Source organism: Tiliqua scincoides, chromosome 2 (genome assembly GCF_035046505.1).
Source record: "Tiliqua scincoides isolate rTilSci1 chromosome 2, rTilSci1.hap2, whole genome shotgun sequence".
NCBI lineage: Eukaryota > Metazoa > Chordata > Lepidosauria > Squamata > Scincidae > Tiliqua > Tiliqua scincoides.
In genome coordinates this window covers 225244333-225266403 of record NC_089822.1, presented here as the reverse complement: position 1 = coordinate 225266403, position 22071 = coordinate 225244333, and the positions used below count along the sequence as shown (strand labels likewise).

Sequence of the window (22071 nt, the reverse complement as noted above, 5' to 3'; positions counted from 1 at the left end):
CTGGTACCTTTCAGCACCAATGATTTATGGAAACTGTCTGATAGGTGCTAATGGCAACAGTGCATGCATCCACTGTAGAAAATACCCACTGTAAAGTTCTTACATGGTAAGAGACATAAACACTGTCAAGATTTTAATGGAATTTATGGGAACATCTGGGCTTAAGACTGGAATTTCATGTAACCCCCAGCACACTTCCTGAGACTTTGCATACTCCATATTCAGAACCCTCCTCAGCCCCAGAAGGGAAAAGGGATGTGCAAACTTAACTCCTGCAACTGGATTGTAATAAGAAGCTTCTGGATTGGCCAGACCTGGAGCAAATATTAGGAGCCTGGTTCTGCCTTCTTCTAGTCACAGAACAATATCTTCTGCCCAGGGCTGGCTCAAGACTGCCTGACATGGCATGGCAAATGATGCACTCCTTACCCGATGACGTTCTTGCCTCTGCTCCTCGCTCTGCACTCTTTTCCCCTCCACATTTCCTCTTCTTCTTTTTCCCCATCAATGGCTAGAGAACATACATTTCAAGTTTACCCTCCCATGGGCCCACTCTGCCCTTGAAATCATAGTATGGTTCCATTTGACTTTCTCTGCTCTCTGTCAAGTTTAGTTTCCGGTTTTGATGGCTTTAAGTAGTTTGTTGTAGCCATTTAATCTGACAGCTTTGTAGGAAGGGGCTACTAAAGATATTCATACATTATGCTGTACCAAAATGTCTGCACCCAGGTACACATTTCTGTATGATTTCTGGGCTTTTTTTACAGACCAACAGTGTAGAAACTGTATTTTACAGTGTATACACTTGGGGCCCAATCCTATCCAACTTTCCAGCTCCGGTGTAGCCACAATGCAGCCCCATGGTAAGGGAACACATGTTCCCATACCTTAAGAAGGCCCCTACCTCTCCACCACAGGATGCAGTGCACAATCCACTGGCACTACTGCACGAGCCCTAGAAAATTGGATAGGATTGGGCCCGTAGTACCTTCATTGAAAGTAACATATGAATTACTATATTTGCATACAAACAGTAATTGTGCATAGGTTAGTGGCATTGCTAGGTGGGTGCGGGCCGCACCAGGTGACATGTTCAGAGGGGTGACATCACTACAGGCCAACACTTTTTAAATATTGGTACTTTCAAATAAGACTATCTTGTTATATATAATTGAAGTGTAATTTCATGCAGAATGCAATGGAAAAGACCACGTTGAAATATCTCTGTTCCACTCTATCAAAATTTATAGCCAAAAAACCAGTGGGGGCGGGGCAATGAACATAAGAACATAAGAACAGTCCCACTGGATCAGGCCATAGGCCCATCTAGTCCAGCTTCCTGTATCTCACAGTGGCCCACCAAATGCCCCAGGGAGCACACCAGATAACAAGAGACCTCATCCTGGTGCCTTCCCTTGCATCTGGCATTCTGACATAACCCATTTCTAAAATCAGGAGGTTGCGCATACACATCATGGCTTGTACCCCATAATGGATTTTTCCTCCAGAAACTTGCCCAATCCCCTTTTAAAGGCGTCTAGGCTAGACGCCAGCACCACATCCTGTGGCAAGGAGTTCCACAGACCGACCACACGCTGAGTAAAGAAATATTTTCTTTTGTCTGTCCTAACCCGCCCAACGCTCAATTTTAGTGGATGTCCCCTGGTTCTGGTATTATGTGAGAGTGTAAAGAGCATCTCCCTATCCACTCTGTCCATCCCCTGCATAATTTTGTATGTCTCAATCATGTCCCCCCTCAGGCGTCTCTTTTCTAGGCTGAAGAGGCCCAAACACCGCAGCCTTTCCTCATAAGGAAGGTGCCCCAGCCCCGTAATCATCTTAGTCGCTCTCTTTTGCACCTTTTCCATTTCCACTATGTCTTTTTTGAGATGCGGCAACCAGAACTGGACACAATACTCCAGGTGTGGCCTTACCATAGATTTGTACAACGGCATTATAATACTAGCCTTTTTGTTCTCAATACCCTTCCTAATGATCCCAAGCATAGAATTGGCCTTCTTCACTGCCGGGGCACATTGGGTCGACACTTTCATCGACCTGTCCACCACCACCCCAAGATCTCTCTCCTGATCTGTCACAGACAGCTCAGAACCCATCAACCTATATCTAAAGTTTTGATTTTTTGCCCCAATGTGCATGGCTTTACACTTACTGACATTGAAGCACATCTGCCATTTTGCTGCCCATTCTGCCAGTCTGGAGAGATCCTTCTGGAGCTCCTCACAATCACTTCTGGTCTTCACCACTCGGAAAAGTTTGGTGTTGTTTGCAAACTTAGCCACTTCACTGCTCAACCCTGTCTCCAGGTCATTTATGAAGAGGTTGAAAAGCACCGGTCCCAGGACAGATCCTTGGGGCACACCGCTTTTCACCTCTCTCCATTGTGAAAATTGCCCATTGACACCCACTCTCTGCTTCCTGGCCTCCAACCAGTTCTCAATCCACGAGAGGACCTGTCCTCTAATTCCCTGACTGTGGAGTTTTTTCAGTAGTCTTTGGTGAGGGACCATGTCAAACGCCTTCTGAAAGTCCAGATATATGATGTCCACGGGTTCTCCCGCATCCACATGCCTGTTGACCTTTTCAAAGAATTCTATAAGGTTCGTGAGGCAAGACTTACCCTTACAGAAGCCATGCTGACTCTCCCTCAGCAAGGCCTGTTCGTCTATGTGTTTTGAGATCCTATCTTTGATGAGGCATTCCACCATCTTACTCGGTATGGATGTTAGGCTGACCGGCCTATAGTTTCCCGGGTCCCCCCTCTTTCCCTTTTTAAAACTAGGCGTGACATTTGCTATCCTCCAATCTTCTGGCACCATGGCCATTTTGAGGGACAAGTTGCATACCTTAGTCAAGAGGTCTGCAACTTCATTCTTCAATTTCTTAATAACTCTTGGGTGGATGCCATCAGGGCCCGGTGACTTATTGATCTTTAATTTATCAATGAGGTCTGAAACATCTTCTCTTTTAACCTCTATCTGACTTAACTCCTCGGTCAGGAGGGGCCGTTCGGGCAGCGGTATCTGCCCAAGGTCTTCTGCCGTGAAGACAGATGCAAAGAACTCATTTAATTTCTCTGCCATCTCTAAGTCTCCTTTTATCTCCCCTTTCCCTCCCTCACCATCCAGAGGGCCAACCGCTTCTCTGGCGGGTTTCCTGCTTCTAACATATTTGAAGAAGCTTTTATTATTCCCCTTAATGTTGCTGGCCATGCGTTCCTCATAGTCTCGCTTGGCCTCCAGTATCACCTTCTTACTTTTATTTTGCCACAGTTTATGTTCCTTTTTATTCTCCTCATTAGGGCAAGACTTCCATTTACGAAAGGAAGCTTCCTTGCCCTTCACAGCCTCTCTAACTTGGCTGGTTAGCCATGCGGGCACCCTCCTGGATTTAGTGGAACCCTTCTTTCTTTGCCGTATACACCTCTGCTGGGCCTCTATTACTGTTGTTTTAAGCAGCCTCCATGCACTCTGGAGAGATTGGACTCTTTTTACCCTCCCTTTCAACCTCCTTCTAACCAGCCTCCTCTTTTGAGGGAAGTCCGCCCGTCGGAAGTCAATGGTTTTTGTTAGAGATTTGCCTGGTATTCTTCCCCCGATGTGCATGTCAAAACGGATCGCAGCATGATCACTGCCTGGTGCACTGCCCCACGAACTGTATTGGAGGAGATCCATCATGGGAATGATGTGCTAGCCTCCTGCACCGTATGACGCAAAACCTAGTAACGCCACTGATATAGGTACACAACTTTTCCCTGGTTCACTTTAAAGTGCGAACAACCCTGTTATGTAGTTGTGCTTCTTATAGAAGTCCAATTCCATTTCAATTTGCCTTAATTGGAACAAATCACATTCAAGTGAAATTTCAGATGAATACAATTTAATGTTGGGAGCCATTGTTCAGCATTTTGTGACAGCCACGTGATTTTTGTAGAAAGAAGAAATCTCTCTCTCTCTCTCTCTCTCTCTCTCTCTCTCTCTCTCAGTTTATCATTTCCATCAATAGTTCAAAGCTACATAGAGACACAATTAGTTTTCATTGCATTGTAGATAAAAGCCTAGTAAAATGGAAATCTTAATAACTTCACCAAGGAAAGTAGGTATGAATGTAGTCTCCTTCCTCTCTCCTTTAAAGGAAAAAGCTGTGGCTGTGGCCCTTCTCTGGACCATGGAGATAAGCCTAGATGCCTTATTGCTGCATTATTTCTCTTTCTAGGTTGTAGGTTCCCAAGCTAGAATTTTGTATTCTGATCAGAAAGGTCGTGTCACTATAGCGGTGGCTATTAACCGAGGCATTGCTGAAGGAAGGATTAAGGTACAATCAGTCTTTTTTCTCCATTCTATGTAAACTGCTAATTTTGATCTGAAATATGAGCTTGATCTGGAATGGATATATGGTTCGGCTGTCTTGTAAAAATGTCAACGGGATCAGAACTCAGACTTAGAATATAGGACAGATTTTTCTTGTAAAAATACATACTATCTTAAAAAAATGCACATCATATGAAGTTTAAAAAAATTGCAGTAAACTAACAGGAATAATAGTTCAAAATGAGTTTTGCCCCAAGACTAACATATGTTGTAATTAGATTTTGTATGAAATTCTGTAAGATTTCTGATCCCTACCCCTTTTTTCTAATACCACAGTTAATGACCCACTATATCATTTTCACATATTTTCTTACATGTAGGAGCTTCCTGATTTTTTTAAAGAGATTAATCAGAGAAAGAAGTGACTCTTTTCTATCTTGAATACAAACATTGGAAAACCACCACATGTATCAGCTTCCAGGGTTGGGGACTCCGGGGCTTGAAGCAGGAGGCTAGAGGGCTAATATGGCCTGTCTGTGAGTGTGTGTGTTCAGGCCTCAGAGCCCTCTTCTGATGCAGAAGGAAATACGGCATGCAATATTGAACTCTGTGATTGGTAGGTAGTATGAAGTAGGGTTGGCACTGACACTTAAAAAAAAAAAGCAAAATTCAAGCACATTTAATGGTGCCTTCTAAGGAGAAGTAGCTGAGAATGTTCAAAGGAACCAGACATGTTTCTGTAAGACAAATGAAATTTCCCAGGGCAGGAGGTTGCTCTGTCTCTACAACGTCTCTACAACGTCGCCTCTGGATTGGCCAATCCTAGTTTTTATGGTATGAACCTGTTCTCCTGCATTTTTCTGGCCAATAGAAGAGGCCCTTCTACTTGCTGCCCTTCTCTCCAGCTTCTCCAAACTGAAGCTGAAGTCCAAAAGATCTGAATGAAGTTCCACCCAGTGGTGTAGCTAGAGGGGGTGCAAAGCACTGGCAGCCCAATCCTATGCATTTCTACTCAGAAGTAAGTTCCATTACAGTCAATGGGGCTTACTCCCAGGAAAGTGTGGACAGGATTGGGCTGTGAGTCTTCCAGGGAGCCTCACTGCAGCATGCAAGTGGCCCCTCCCCTTCCCTTCAGAACCATTCCAGGTGGGGGGAGCAAAATGGAGGCGTACGCCTGGTGCTGGAGGGGGAGGGGTCACTTGCACGCTATGGTGAGGTTCCCTGCAAAACTTAGTGCTTTGCACCCCCTCTAGCTACACCACTGGTTCCACCCACTGACCTGAGAGACCTGAGGTGTGGAACTCACCTTTTAAATAAATAGTCAGACATGGCAGCTGTTATTTTAGTTCTGTTTTTTAACTGCTGCTTTGCTGTTTGACTTGATTTGGTTTTCTGTTTTAATTCATTGCATATGCCACCTTGAGAGGTTTTTTTTAAACCTGAAAGGTAGATTAAAAAACAAAAAAAGCACATTTAAAAAAACAACATCAAATGAATAAATTGGTTCCGAGAGTGCATTTGTATCTGTCAAAAGTTGTGTTAGTAGTGACAGTAAGTGAGGGTAAAGATATTTGAACACTGCAAGAAATAAGATGAAGTGCAGTCCATCTAATTCCTTACACTACCCTAAGGGAATTATGGTAATAACAGCATAAGTCTCAATTTGGCAAGTCTTGAGTGAGCCGTGTCTGGTTTATATTACTCTGAAAATGTTTATTAACATACTTTAAATACCATCGATCTTTGGTGGGATTCAGAAATAACCTGTCCGAATAAGTTAATTGTATAAAATAAGCTTGCGCAAAGAGAGGAAAAATACCCTTTCAGAGCTATGCAGGACAAGGTCAAACTCCCATGCTCTTTAGTATATATTGTGTCTCTTTTAAATTTTTTTATCTAAATTTTGTTTTGACTGTTGCCATCCTTGTGGGTTAGAAACAGACAACATGTTTTTGCTAGCAGCAGAAAGGACAGCCATACTCCAAGTGTACCAATGGAGTCACAGGCATTTGACCAAAACCAAGCATCCTCACCCTGTTTAAAAGTATGTGATCAGCTCAAGAAAATCATCTTGTACCTCCATCTGGTCTCATCTTCATGCTAAATTTACATTGGAGTGCTAAGGATGGGGGTAATCTGTTAATCTTGACAGAACAAGATGAATCAAGCACAAAACTTGTCCTCCTTGTTATGAAACAAACTCTTTTTGATCACCCATCATAGCATGCAGCACATACGCAGTTGGCATGGCTACATGCTATGGAGTGGCTGTGGATACAATGGGGCTGATAACTAGGCCGGGGAGACTTTGTTTTAAACACAAGCAGTGATCCATTTCCTCCTTCTTTGGCATCTTCTTCATCAGTCAAGGATTAAACTTTCTTCTCCTGGCCTTTTTTTTTTTTTTTACAGGCACCAGTTGTCCTCAGTCGAGACCACCATGATGTCAGTGGAACAGACAGCCCTTACAGAGAGACATCAAATATCTATGATGGATCAGCATTTTGTGCAGGTTAGACAAATAGCTGAAGGCTGGTCTCTTTGTAGTGAACCAACAAAAGGGCTTAAGATGAGAAAATGGTATCCCTGAATAGCCTGAAAATATTTATTGAGATTTCCTATTGTACTGCGATGTCAGTTCAATAATCTCCATGGGAAAGGCCATAGCTCCACTGAAAAGCATCTGCTTTGCATGCAGAAGTCTTTAGGGTCAATCTCTGGCATCTTCAGGTAGAGCAGAGAAAAATTTATCTCTGAAATCTTGAAAAGCTACTGCCAATCTGTGTTGACAATAGTGAAGTCAATGGATCAATGGCCTGATTTAGTCCAAGGCAGCTTTCTATGACAAAGCCCAGAAGGGAGCTGTTGCACCTTGGAGACTTCCAGCCCAATCCTCACTAACTTTCCAGCACTGATGCAGCTGTTTCAGCAGGGCAAGTACTGCACTTCCCAGGAGGAGGGGGAGTCGTGGAAACCTCCCCAGGATAAGGGAACATTTGTTCGGTGCTGGGAAGTTGGCTAGGACTTGGCAATTACTGGCTGCGGAATCTTTCATTGTGACTGTCCTGCTTCATCAGAGGGAAGGTCTGAATGATTAGGGAAAATGTACACATATTATTTTTTCACATTTTTATACCGCCCTTCCTCCAAGGAGCTCATGGTGGTGTATGTGGTTCCTTCCCTCTTTTTGTCCTCACAACAACCTTGTGAGGTAGATTAGGCTGAGAGATAGTGGTCACCCAGGAAGCTTCATGGCTGAGCAGGGCTTTGAACCTGGATCTTCTGGGTATAAGCTCAACACCAGAACCACTACACCATCCTGGCCCTGTAATATAGGGCAACGTGCACTATTGCAAGTGAGAGCTAAGAAGAAGGTGATTGCAAAGCACATCCTTGTAACCAGGGTATAAAATAAAAATATATAACTTTGAAGTATAGGGTGAAGTCATGATACTAAAAGAACTGGACCCCAAGTCATTGTGATATGAATGCCCTCATTATACTTGAGTTGACATTCACAAACAGTTGCATTCCAGTGGAGTGTTTTTGTGTGTGTGTTCTCTCCTGTTATGTTTTTTCAGAGGTTTTTTGGAGTGATTTTTTAAAAAGAATATAAAATGCAAATACAGTTGCAGCACCAACCTGGGCACACTGATTTAGAACAAAAACACAAACAAACAAACAAACAAACAAACAAAACCATGGGCAACTTTTTTAGACAACTTGGAATGGACTGCAGTGACAAGATCCAGTCCTACTGTTACAGTTAAAAGGGCCTGTTCCTTCAGTGCCTGATTGAAAGGTTGACTGGGATCTGTCTGCAAGTCAGTGTGAGACCCATGAAGGAAGGATGTGGCACAAATGTTACATAATAATAATAGTAATAAAACTATTACATGAATAGTTACACTAGCTTTGGGGTCATAATGTATAGTCCATCTTGGTTGACTCTTAGGACTGAGCACCCAGATGATCCATTCATGCAGGGTGTGCAGCATTGATTCTAGGTGTGCTTACTCAAAAAAAGTCCTGCTACATACATGAAAGGATAGAACTTCAGCCCTGTCACGGAATATGGATCAGCCAGTGGCGTAGCTAAGGGGGCGCAGGGAGTAACAGTTGCACCAGGCATCAAGCTTTAGGGGGGCAACAAGCTGAGCTTGACACTAGTGACCAAAATTGTGAAAATCTTGGTTTGTATGCATAATGCCATCATGTTAGATACTGTATCATTGGAAAGGTAATTTAATGCAGAGTGCAATGAAACAAACTGCACTAGAATATCTTTATTCTATCTAACGTTATGGCCAATTAACTAGAAAATGAAAACACAACTGTCTTGTGGAACAAAAAGTGGATTTGATTAACTCCAAACAGACCTATGAAACTGATTGTTCTGCCAATGAGATGTTATTAAGATACAGCATGGAACCCAATAACTTTTTATTTATTTCCTTAATTAAATTTGATTTTATCATGCGAGGGGGGCTACAAAATCTTCTTTGAACCCAGGTAGCAGATCGATGCCTTAGCTATGCCACTGGGATCAGCCATGACTCAAGTGGAATTCTGGGTAGCATTCTTGTAAATCACAGCACTTTGTGATGCAATATGAGTTCATTTACTGTGGAAACAAAGCAGAGTGGATGATTCCAAGACAGAACTAGACCCAATGGCAGCACAAATGATCATGTGTCATGTTGAATCACTCTAAATTGGGGAGGAGAGGTTTTAAGAGCAAGGAGAGCGGGATAGAAGAAGATGAAGAATTATTTCCCTACCTGCATTTTTCCTCATAAATCACATTCCTCAGCTGTTTTTCTTCAGATAGAGGCCTCCCCCCAATCTTGAGACACCCCCCACAAGGAGAAAAAAGCCTGGGGAAAAGCAGTGAACTCTCCCAAGCCCACCAATGCTGCAAATTGCCAGTCCTGCTTTGAAAAGAGTTTATCATGCCCAGATGATAACCCATTAGACATGTAGTGGGTGTCTGTGAGAGTGCAGTCAAACATGGGAGGTAGGAGAGGCAGGACCTTGGAGAGCTCCTTAGAGCCAACTTCCTTCTACAAAGGCCAGAGGTGGACTGAGGGCCCAATCCTACCCAATTTTCCAGTGCCAGTGCAACTGTGCCCATGGGGCATGCACTGTATCCTGTGGTGGGGAGGCAGTCACAGAGGCCTCCTCAAGGTTTGGGAATATTTGTTACCTTGAGGCTGCATTGTGGCTGCACCAGTGCTGAAAAGTTGGATAGGAATGAGCCCTGTGGCCTTCATTCCTCCTGGGCTCAGTCAACCCTCATGTTCTGCCTGCCTGCCTGGAGAACTGAAGTATGAAAATGGCCTCTTTGGCCTCTTACAGACAGTGGATGCCTCAAGGTTCTCAGCATGAAAGGGATTTGTTCTTTGGGGAGAGGAGATTATCTCTAGATTAGCTCCTATTCTAGAGTTTCTTCAGGATCTCTTCTGGTGCTGAAGTTCAGGACTGGCCTCAGTCATGATCCTGCTGATCCCATCACATCTGGATTGGATTGGATTCCAAGTTGCTAATCGGGGCCAGGCGCATCACATTTACCTCAAAACATGAGAAAACACAGTACAGTATTTGTACTGTATCTGAAGGATAAATACTGTATCTGATAACCGCCCATGAAATGGAAAAGTGAAGTTTTTGCTGACCAGCTGTGAACAGATTTTTTTGTTTCTTAACAAAAGACCCTAAGAATTCCTGATCTTTAAAAATGTATTTCTTTCTCTGCAGATATGGCTGTTCAGAATTTTGTAGGAGATTCATTTAGAGGCGCCACCTGGGTTGCATTACACAACGGCGGTGGTGTTGGATGGTAAGAAGAATTGAACTAGATACTGTCTAGAGAATATCTGTGTGAGTGAAGGAAGTGTATATAGGAAGAGAGGATATGTGTTCTTGCTGTAGGAATGAAAGGCAATGATTGTAGCATAATGGGTTTTAGAAGAACTTCCAGTGCTTCTGTTTCATACTTTAAGAACATAGTCCATGGGGAAGTTGTCCTACACAAGTGAAATGAATGGGTTCTGTAGGGAACTTGCCTAGCTCCCATTTATTTTTCAATGGAACTCATGCAAAGCAACTTCCCAATGGATTGGCATGTCCTACTAAACTGCTGAAAAGTGTGAAAAGCAGACTTCTGCATCAGAAGATCCAAAGGATAATCATTCAGAAAACCTTTCCTGACTCAACTGTTTTGTTTTCCTCATCCCCTTTTGGAAAGCTCAGGACTACTTACTGCATGATTTATGCAGACGGTACTGGAATTTGACTGAGAGTATATTACTTCGGAAAAATCAATTTGCTAAACAAGCATACCATGACTTAAAAAAAAAAAGAAAAAAAAAGACCCTACCTATAACACCTTGTTCACATGCATGAGCATTTAGAGTGTCAGGAGATGGGATGTATTTAGTCTTCTCTCAAGCTGTATTTAAGCCTGTGACCTTTGGACCCCAGTATAACATGCCCGTAAGCTAAAATGCAGGAAGGGATCCTTGATACAAAACAGGTGAGGTGCCTGCCATCTCCTTTACCGACCCCCATCCCCAATTAGCTCCAGCATGTTAGAAAAAAGAACAAATCCCTTTTCACTGAATCAGGGAGAATTCTTAGAGCTTCATTTAAGTGATGCAACCAAAACATAATTTAAACACAGTCAGAGAAATGTGGCAACACAAAAATGCAGGAGCAGTAAAACAACAAAGACCAAGAAACCAAGCATTTGGAGAAAAGCTGTGGCTCAGTAGCAGGACTTATGTTTTGCATGTAGAAAATAGTCCTTGGTGTCTCCAGGAAGGACTGGGAAAAAACTTTGCCTGAAATCCTGGAAACCACCTGCCATACAGCATTGGTAATACCTTGTACATTGGCAATACGTGTACTGGTTCACACTTGGTGTCTGCGGGGATCTGTTCGCAGATACCCCCCCCCCCCAGATAGGGAAACCTGCAGATAATCGAATCAATGCAATTGGACCATGAGGACCTCTGGATGTGACTGGACCTCAAAAAATCTCCTAGACGTGACCGGAAGGAGCTTTCCGTCATATCCTGGAGGTCCACCAACTGCGAGTTTGGGACATGTGGTGGGTCAAATCCATGAGTTCTAAACCTGCTGATAACAAGGACTCATTATACTGGCCTAGATGGGCCATGGTCTAATACATTATAAAGTAGTTTCATTCTGAAAAATCAGTCAGACTTGCAGGAAAAAAGGAGTCTTCATCTGGTGATATCATCAAGAGGAGGCCTGATGGCTTGTCTGATTGCTACAATAGAAAAAGTCCTTAAAATGTGTTCCCATCAATCACATCTCTGACAGTGGAGGCGACAGAAGGGCATCCCAGACTGGTATAAGGCATGACTGTGAGGGAGGAGATGGGAATATATGTATCCTGGTCTGAAACCTTTAACAGCCCAATCCTGAAGTACCCGGAGTGCAGGGCTACCATGGTGCCAAAATGGCTGCTGTGGCATCCAACGCATCCCAGGCAGCCACTGCTGTCTCCTCAGGAGAAGAGGACTTTTGTCTGCTTCCCTCTAAGTAACGGAAGGGGTCCTCTAATGGGGCTACTCAATTCTGTGGCGGCTCTCCCTGCCCTCCCCTCACCCCGGAATATGTTCTCCACGCCTCCCCCCACATCTCCACCACCTGGCAGTCTGGGCAGCTGTCAGGGGGAGGAATGCAGGCCCAGTACCTGAGCTGGCCAAGTGCAGGCTCGCGCTGGGCTAGCTCTGGCACTGGGCCTGCGGTAAACGCTCGCAAATATGCCTTATGGCACATTTGTAACAGTGTGTGCTGGCGGTAAGCTGGCATGCACCGTTCAGGATGTAGAATGAGCTACCCATATTGCTTTGTTCCCCCATGGGGACCGTCTGCAATCCACGTGAGACAGGAACAGGGTGGGGGAGTCTTGTAGGAATTGGATACCTTGGATGAGCGCATTCCAGCTCTACAAATTCTTCTGATGTTTTCAGTTTTTGGTCCTTCTGCTTCCCAGCATCAATTCCATAATTGTTTTATTGTATGTGTAAATCTGATAATCTCAGTAGAATTGAGATTCTACTGGCAAGAAAATGGACAGATATGAGCCACAATGTGTTTAGTTCAGGATAAATATGTGGCTTTATCGGCCAACTTTTTCTATGGCTGCTTCATTTTGTTTTCCGCAGGATCTTTTTTTTTTCATTTTAAATTTTCTTCAGGGGCTAAAATGGATCTTTCCTGCATTTTGGTTTGTAGGTTTGATAACCATGCAGGCCAAACAGAGACAGATGCTGTTTACTCATGTGCATCTGTAGGTCACATTCACTGTTAGTGAGACCATATATGGAGTTACATTAGGATTGGCCATTGTTACAGCAGCTCAATTCTCAAGGCCTGTTTATTAGCAGGAGGCCAAAGTGAGTTATAGCAACAAAGAGAGAGGCAATTTACTGATTGAAGTACACAGTCAACAGTGTGATGTCTTGATTGCAAGAGGGGCCTGGAGTTCTTTGATCACCTTGGATGGAGACATCTGGAAATTATAGGAGGTAGCTTAGGTCAAAATGCCACATATTTCTTTAATTATTTGAATATATGACCCAGTGCTAATGAGGGCAGAGCGCTCTCCTATAAAAGTGAGAAGACTTGTTGGAATACTCAACTTAGCAAACATGACTTCTTGTAGGTATAATTTATGAGCATGTTTAGGTGTGGAGCATTGGGAAAATCTGGACCTCACTGACTTTGGATGTATGTTGTTTCACTTTTGAAACACATAGCATCATTCTGTCCAAACCTCATACAGAGATCTTTGTGCTGTAGAATTCAGAGATGAAACCTTTTGAAATAATATACTAGTGCCAGATATCTTGTTCAATCACAATGTTTTGTCTGAAGAGCTACCTTTGTTCTCTTGTCATGGTGACTTGATTAGAAATATTGTCTAGTTGCCCAATCCAATCCACCACCATTGGTGACAATGCAGCTGTATAGATGGAGTGTGTGCTGAATCCAATAATAATAAACTAATAATAATAAACTTTATTTATATCCCGCCCTTCTCCCTAAAGGGACCCAGGGCGGCTAACAACATATAAAAAACACATTTAAAAACATAAATTAAGACAAATAGCAGATAAAAACATTAAAAACACATTAACAGCGACCTTATAAAACAGGTGTCAGATTAAAAGACAGAATAAAAAGACTACAAAAGAGCAAGTTACAGAGGAATCAGGCTTGTAAAAACTACAAAATGTGTAAAAAAATGTTAAAAAGGCCAAAGAATCAGAAGGCTTGTGTAAACAGCAGTGTCTTCAGGCCTAGCCGGAAACTCTCAAGAGAGGGAGCCATTCTCAAGTCAAGGGGAAGGGAGTTCCGTAATGTTGGTGCCACTACCGAGAAGGCCCTATTTCTTGCAGCCGCCCCCCGGACCTCCTTGGGTGGCGGCACTTGTAGAAAGGCCTTCTCTGATGACCTGAGAGGGCGAGCCGGATTGTACGGGAGTAGGCGGTCTCTAAGATATCCTGGCCCAGAGCAGTATAGGGCTTTAAAGTTCAAAACCAGCACCTTGAATTGGGCCCGGAAACGAATGGGCAGCCAATGTAGCCCCCGGAGAAGCGGACTGACAGAGTCAAACCGCCTAGCTCCAGTGACCACACGGGCTGCCGCATTCTGCACTAATTGCAGTTTCTGAACCGTCTTCAGGGGCAGCCCCACATAGAGCGTGTTACAATACTCTAACCTCGATGTCACCGTGGCCGGGTCTGCACGATCCAAGTACGGCCGCAGCTGGCGCACCAGCCGAAGCAGAGCGAAGGCCCCCCTAGCCACAGCCACCACCTGGGAATCCAGGAGCAGCTGCAAGTCCAGGAGGATCCCCAAGCTGCAAACCTGCTCCTTCAGAGGGAGTGCAACCCCATTCAGAGCAAGCCGATAATCCAGCACCTGCATCAAGGATTTCCAAACCAGGAGAGCCTCTGTCTTATCTGGATTTAATTTCAGCTTGTTAGCCCCCATCCAGATCCTTACTGCTTCCAGACAGCGCTCTAGGCCCTCAACCGCCACCCTGGAATCTGGAGGAAAGGAGTGATAGAGCTGGGTGTCATCAGCATATTGATGGCACCTCACTCCAAACCTCCGGATGACCTCTCCCAGCAGTTTCATGTAGATATTAAATAGCATGGGGGACAGAATTGAACCCTGCAGCACCCCGCACCTCAAAGGCCAGGGTGTCGAACAGGCATCCCCCAGCACCACCATCGGGACCGACCCTCCAAGTAGGAGCGGAACCACCGCAAAACAGTGCCTCCAACTCCCAACTCGGCTAGTCAGCCCAGAAGGATACCATGGTCGATGGTATCGAAAGTCGCTGAGAGGACCAGCAGAACCAATAGGGACGCACTTCCCCTGTCCAGTCCCCGGCGTAGGTCATCCACCAAGGCGACCAAGGCAGTTTCCGTTCTGAAGCCCGGCCTGAAACCAGATTGAAAAGGATCCAGATAATCCGCTTCATCCAAGACCCTCTGGAGTTGGGTCGCCGCCACCCGTTCAATTACCTTGCCCAGAAACGTTGGATGTTGGAGACTGGCCGGTAGTTATTCAACACAGTGGAATCCAGGGAGGGCTTTTTCAGGAGGGGGCGAACCACCGCCCGCTTCAAGGCAAGCGGCAATGTCCCCTCCACCAAGGAAGAATTGACCACCCTCCCTGTCCACTCAGCCAGTCCCCCCCGGGCAGCTCTAATCAGCCAAGCTGGGCAAGGGTCAAACAGGCAGGCAGACGGCCTCACACTCCAAAGGAGTCTGTCCACATCCTCAGGCTGTACAAGCTGAAAAGAATCCCACAACACTGGACAAGCAGTTGCCAAGGGGACATCATCAGACATTGTCAATGTGGCATCCAAGTCGTGACGAACACGATCGATTTTATCTGCAAAGTGTTGGGCAAACACGTCGCAGTGGCTGACCGTGTATTCCTCCTGGACTACCGGAGGGGCCTGATGAAGGAGGCCCCGCACCACACGGAACAGCTCTGCTGGACGGCTATCAGCAGACGCAATGGTAGCAGAGAAGAACAATCTCTTCGCTGCTACCACCGCCATGGAGTAGGCTCTATAATGAGCTCTACTCCGTGTTCGATCGGATTCATCGCAAGTTTTCTGCCACCGTCGCTCTAGACGCCTGCCCTGCCGCTTCATCATTCGCAGCTCCTCAGTCAACCAAGGAGCCGCTCCGAGTCTGCGACGTGGCAGAGGTTGCTCCGGAGCAATCTCTTCCAGAGTCCTTGCCATTTCCCCGTTCCAGAGGTCGACCAGGGCCACAGATGAGGTGCCAGTCTTGGCAGTGGAAAAATCCCCCAGGGCCCTTCAGGAAACCTTCAGGATCCATTAGCCTCCGGGGACGGACCATAGAAAACAGTCCCCCGCCTCTGCGGAGGTAGGAAGTCGCAACAAGCCTAAACCCTACCAGAAAGTGATCTGTCCATGACAACGGAGTGATCTTGATCTCCTCTACATCCAGATCACTGTCCCCGTGCCCAGCTGTGAACACCAGGTCCAATACATGTCCTGCTGTATGTGTTGGGGTTCAGATCTTCTGGGACAGGCCCATGGTTGTCATGACAGCCATGAAATCCTGAGCTGCACCTGCCGCAGGGGCCTCGGCATGAACATTGAAGTCCCCCAGCACTAACAGGCGGGGGGCCTTCAATGCCACCCCCGAGATCACCCCAGTCAGCTCAGGCAGGGAGACTGTTGGGCAGCAGGGCAGGCGGTACACCAACAGAATCCCAATCCTGTCCGGTCCTCTCAACACAACATGCAAGCACTCGAACCCAGGAGACTGCTGGACAGGGCACCTGGTAAGGGAGATGGACTCACGATAGACCACTGCAACTCCCCCTCCCTGTCCCTGCAATCTTGGCTGCTGCAACACCTGGAAACCTGGCGGACAAAGTTCAGAGAGACTAATGCCTCCCTCCACATCCAACCAGGTCTCCGTAATGCATACCAGGTCGGCTTTCTCATCCAGGATCACATCCCGGATGATACAGGTCTTATTATTCACCGACCTGGCATTCAAAAGCAGCAGCTTCAGATCCAGGGACTCACCGCCAGGACCACCAGGTATCCGAGAATTGGGGGAAGGACCAGAAGGGGAGATGATCTGTCTGCGATGAACTCTCCTTCTCCTATAACGGCCTGTCCGACCCCCACCACCATATCTCCCCTGGCCCGTCACACTCTTGATAGTGACACCCTTCCCTTCCCCTGGGCTCCCTCCCGAGAAAACAGACATGTGGCGAGGCCCACCTTCTGAGACTGGCCTGCAGGCAGATCCCCTGCTATAGGACAGCTGTTGCTCCTCTCTCCCCTGCCGCAACTGAAGGGGAGGAAATCTGACCGCTGTTGAATTGGTCCACTGTTCAAAAGGGCACCCGATCTTCTGGGCACGAGCCCCAGGCTAAGAGCCACGGGCCAAGAGCCCCTTTGGCTCTTGCCCTTCGGCTCGCGCCAAAGGCTCGCGCCTCTGGCAAGCCCAGCAATTGTGGGGTGGGGTGATTGGACAGCCAGTAAAAATATTTTACTTACACACAGCAGTCTACCTGGTTGCCCATGGGTCTCCTTGGAATACACCAGCCATTTTGCTGGTATATGAGAGGAAAAAAGGGGTGGGGTGAATTGGGAGAGGGGATAAGATCTGGCATATCGGTGTCACCATCCACCTCCCCCCTCTCTCCCTGCCCCCTGCCTTCGATCCTCTCCCCTGCCAAACTTCCTCTGCCTTCCCTCTCCCTGCCCATGCCATGCCTCTTACCAGGTCCCATGGCCAACTTACCAGGCCATCAGAGGCCTCTAGAACCTGATTGGACAGATTTATGGAAGAAAAGTCTGTCACAGGTTACAAACCATGGTCATTATATGCAACTTCTGGGTTTTAGAAGTAACTGATCTCTGAATGCCAGATGCAGGGGAGTGGCAATGGGATACAGGTATTGTGTGGTCTCCAGTTCTCCCTGAGACATCTGGTGAGCCACTAACATATAGGAAGCTGGACTAAATGGAGCCACTAACATATAGGAAGCTGGACTAAATGGTCCCTTGGCCTGATCCAGCAGGGCTTTTCCTATGTTCCTATGCTAGTCTTTAAGATGCTACAAAATTATTTTTACTCTAATTGTATAATCTTATGCATGTTTACTCAGAATTAGAAGTCCCACTCTGTTCAGTTTACTCCCAGGTAGGTGCATAGGATTGCAGATTAATGATGATGGTATGACCTCCCCCCCCCATACTCTCTCTCAGTGAAGCATAACTGGAGTGTCTGTTCAAATTCCAATGTGACAGCATCATCACAGCAATGGAGTTCCAAATTACAGTGTAATAAACTTGAATAAGAATGTTTGGACTTTTAAGAAACCCAGTAGCTTTAGCTGCTTAATCATTATATATTTTGGCATTTTTGTTATTTGTTTAAAGAAGTGCTTTTTGGATAATTCTGTACTCAGGAGAATTGCAGCAGGCTCAACTCCTGGCACTGCTGCTTGGGTAGGAATTGAACTTGCTAGCTGGGGAGTGTGGGAATGTACAAAATAGGTGGTTCTCTACCCCACACGAAGGTTCTGGCATCATCAACTCAGAAGAAGCCATGTTTACTGCCATGTCTCTTAGGCCACAATGACATCCTTATCCTCAACATTGTATTTGATTGACTTGTGATGGTATCTGAATTATTAATTTCAATTAACAATTAAGAGCATTTCTTTTTTAATTAAAGGGGAGAAGTAATCAATGGAGGATTTGGCCTTGTCCTGGATGGCTCGAAAGAGGCAGAAGAACGTGCAAGGATGATGTTGAGCTGGGATGTTTCCAATGGAGTAAGCAAATCTTAATTTCCTAATTCAGGGATATTGCTTTGCGCCTTTTGAGAAATCTAATCTATGTCTTAACTTACAAAACTTTATAGCAGGATCATGTGAAATTACCACAGATATATTTCTCTGCTAGCTATTATCTCGTACCATGTGCAAGTTCAGTGGGGTCTGTTTCTATTAAGAACTCTTATCTACTTGAGACATGGAGTTTGTGCAAGTTCTAAAACAAGGAACAGAAGTGCCCTAGGAAAGGGACAACCACAAGAGGAATTAAAATGCTTTAGTGCCCAATTCAATGCCAGCTCCTGCCTTGGGACGGGCATGCTCACAGTGCCATAAAGCATGTTGCAGCAGCACGGAGGCCAGTGCTGTTGGCGGAGAGGCCTCCACCAGTGCTGGAGCTGTGCCTGCCGCCCAGGGTAAGTAAACTGCCAGGCAATAAGGAGGCAGGGGAGGCCATAATAGGAGTGGGAGGGGACAGTTTTGGGCAGCTCTGCCATGCCCTGTCTGGCACACAGTAAATTGGGTGGGAGGCTCTGCCTTCTAAGCTGAGCTCTGCATAGCTGCTTCTGGGAGCTGAACATACACATACGCTGATTTTATACCTATTTATTTTTGCCCCATACGGACAGGTTGCTAGGCGCTGTTGGTCAGGAAACAACAATGCGTATGAAACCATCTGCCAAGCCATGGAGAAAGACAAGAAACTGAAGGTGACTCTTCCATACAAGGTGGTGGATGACAACATCCTGGAACAAGCCCTGCATTGTTAATCTTACACTGTTGACCAATCTTTCATTCTGCCTTTGAACAAGGCAATGGACATTTTCTCCGTAGGTGATACAATAAGTACATTTTTTAGTTTGTCTTCCAGGAAAGCAGTTCCTTTTTATAGTCGTTATTAGGGAAATCCATCTACATGAGAGGTCACAGTCAACACTAATGGAAGGTTTTTGAACACATCAAAATGAATGTTTCCCACAACCCAATCCTAACTTGGGCTTTATGAGAGTGCAGCAGTCATTCTGCTGTGGTAAATGGCTGTACAGCAGCTTGTGCAGTGAAAGCCTGCTACTGACAGGAGCATAGCCAGCATAAGCCAGTTTGGTAGGCGGGCAGTGGGAGGAATGGGTCGGGAAGGGGGAGGAATGGGGAAGTGTCTGGGCAGGGATGTGGGGAGGCAGAACAGGGGGAGTGAGGGGTGGATCCTGGTGGCACCAGCATGTGCCAGAATCCTCTCCCTATTCCTTCTCCCTTACTCTCCTTGCACCTGCAAAACGGCTGGTGCAGATCTGAGGAGCAGTGTAAGCTTGCCCTGAAGAAAGGGAACAAATGTTCTCTTCAAGGAAGCCTCCAGAACAGACCCTCCCCCTTTGTAGGATGCAGCTGCACTCCGTTGATGTGGCTGCTTTGGCAGGGGTGATTTACTTAGGATTGGACTACCAATGTCAGATTCTTTTCTGCATGAGACACAGTGCAAAAACACAACAATCGTTCTTGTCTGACAAATTAAGAACTCAATGCACTTGCTTGGTCTGGTACAAAATTAAGGCCCCAATCCTAAGGGGTCAATCCAATGGCAGAACTAGAGTTTTACCAGTGGAGATTGTCTAGTTATGGCAGTTGTAAAAAGGTCTCCCTGTTTTGATCTGCTCCTTCCCCATCCCAGTGTCTGCCTCATTTCTCCCCCTTCATGCCTCATTCTGACCACCCCCATCTCTCTCCTGCCCCCCATGCTGACTTACTGATCCAGGGATACATGCCTGGCTTCTGGTCTGAAGTTGTAAATAACTCTTTATTTTCTTAGGCTTTGAAAATGCTTTTAAACTCTATTTAAACACTACTATTTTTAAAGACTAGTGATTCTTTTACGAGCTGTGTTTTACTCTTGTTTGATTTTATGTTGATATATTTTGAAATTTAAACATTGTGAGCTGCCCTGAGAGCAGCTATGTGTTGAAGAGTGGGATATAAATTGATTGAACAAAACAAATAAATAAATACAGTTGATATCCATTAAAGTTTAGACAACAGAATTTCCTGGTAAGTTGAGGTGAACTGTTGTTATCCTTTTCATACCCCTATTATAAGTATACCAAGTTTGATGCCTTAATTTTTCCTGAAATACTTTCAACCAATGTATTTCATGCCTAACACTCAAGAGCCTTTGGCAGTGGCATAGTTTGTCTAGTAGTACAATCCTATACATGTCTATTTAGAAGTAAGACCCAATGAGACATGGAGCCCAATCCTATCCAGCCAAACTTTCCAGCATTGATGCAGCCACAGTACAGCTCTGAGGCAAGGGAACAAATGTTCCCTTATCCTGAGGAGGCCTCCATGACTGCCTCACATCACAGGATGAAGTGCACATCCCATAGGCACAGAGGCATCGGTGCTGGAAAGTTGGATAGGACTGGCCCCTTGTCCCAGGGTGTGAGAATTTCAGCCTTGCACACTATCATCAAGATTACAAAATAGCCCCTTTTCTTCTCATTTATGGGTAAATTGGAGCCTGAAATCTTGGTGGATGCTGCTTATGGAATCATCCTGGTAAAAATTAGGTAAACGTTTGACAACTTTAGCATCTGAATGCCATTGCATCCAAGAAATGATTGCATCAGCAGAAGAGAATTTGTCTCCTTGGGCCAGGAGAGTGCAAGAAGTCAACCTAGATAGCACTGAGCTTTTTCAGGATTGCTTTCCTTCAGAACTGTAATCCTTCACAAGGCTTTTTGTTTCATTATGATTTTGTGCCAACGGAATGCAGTTCCAGTGAAGCTATCCATGAACCATACCTCATGGACTAGCCCAAGCTAGTACAATGCCGACCAAGGACTTCCTGTTCAAAATAATAGGTATCTACTTTTCAAATAGTCTTGTAAAGAGTTTATGGTATCTTGACAAGACACAGCAGAATAAACATATTTATGGCCAATAGTCTTCATATCACTTTGGGTATGCTGAAATCACATTACCAAAGTCGACTGTAAATAATTTTTCTGGGTATGAAGAAGTAATTTGAGATTGACAAATAAATGCATTGAAATGGGATGTGTGCATGAACACACACACACACACACACACACACACACAGAGAGAGAGAAGTAAATGATTTGTCTGGAAGGAGCTCATCCAAGGGTAGTGGCAGAAAAGAAATGGAAGCTACAGTGGAATTCTAAGCAGACTTGCTAGAGTGTAGGCACCATTGAGTTCAGTGGGACTACATTCTGGATAAGCATGCTTAGGATTGTGCCACATGTTCCTTAACTGAGCAGGAGGCAGTTCTAGATACAATGGCAGATGAGCCGTGATGGGCTCCTCTCATGCACATTCTCATGCAGGCAGCTAGACTCACTGGTCTCAATCTGGTGCAGCTCCTCCTCTTGAGTAAGTAGAATGTTCCATCAAAGTGCAGTCCTTGACTGGTGCCTGGCGATGCTGACAGCAGTGCCTACTCAGAGTTCTAGCACAGCTTTCCAGAAACATTTGTAATCCACTTCTGTTGATGTTCTTAAATTATGAACGCAAAAGACTGTGACTGCAAATTTTCATTGACTGTTTTTCGATTTCACTTTCCACAACACTGCTCTTTTATGAACACATATATGCTGCAGGAGAAATATATCCCAGGCCTCACCATCCTAGACCATCACTAAAGCATGGGCTTAATGACAGGGTACAAGGAAGGAGAGGAGTGAGATAATACCTTTCTTCCTTTTGTCTTTGGTTCACAACAATGTACATATGAGTACATATTGTACGTATTGAATAATACACAAATGTTTGTCATGGATTGGTAACTTGTTCCTCCAAATATCTTGAGACATCTACCTATTCTCAGCACTGCTGT

General features: G+C 45.2%; 1 protein-coding gene across 1 annotated transcript in view; it reads left to right on the top strand.

The window, feature by feature from the left end:
• UROC1 (urocanate hydratase 1) overlaps positions 1 to 18991 on the top strand; it is a 56283-nt gene extending 37292 nt beyond the window's left edge. The window contains exons 16-20 of the mRNA XM_066616790.1: positions 4237 to 4335; positions 6744 to 6843; positions 10089 to 10170; positions 18122 to 18221; positions 18851 to 18991. Coding sequence (XP_066472887.1) covers positions 4237 to 4335; positions 6744 to 6843; positions 10089 to 10170; positions 18122 to 18221; positions 18851 to 18991 — 522 coding nt within the window. The remainder of the gene's footprint in view (positions 1 to 4236; positions 4336 to 6743; positions 6844 to 10088; positions 10171 to 18121; positions 18222 to 18850) is intronic.
• The last annotated feature ends 3080 nt before the right edge of the window (positions 18992 to 22071 follow it).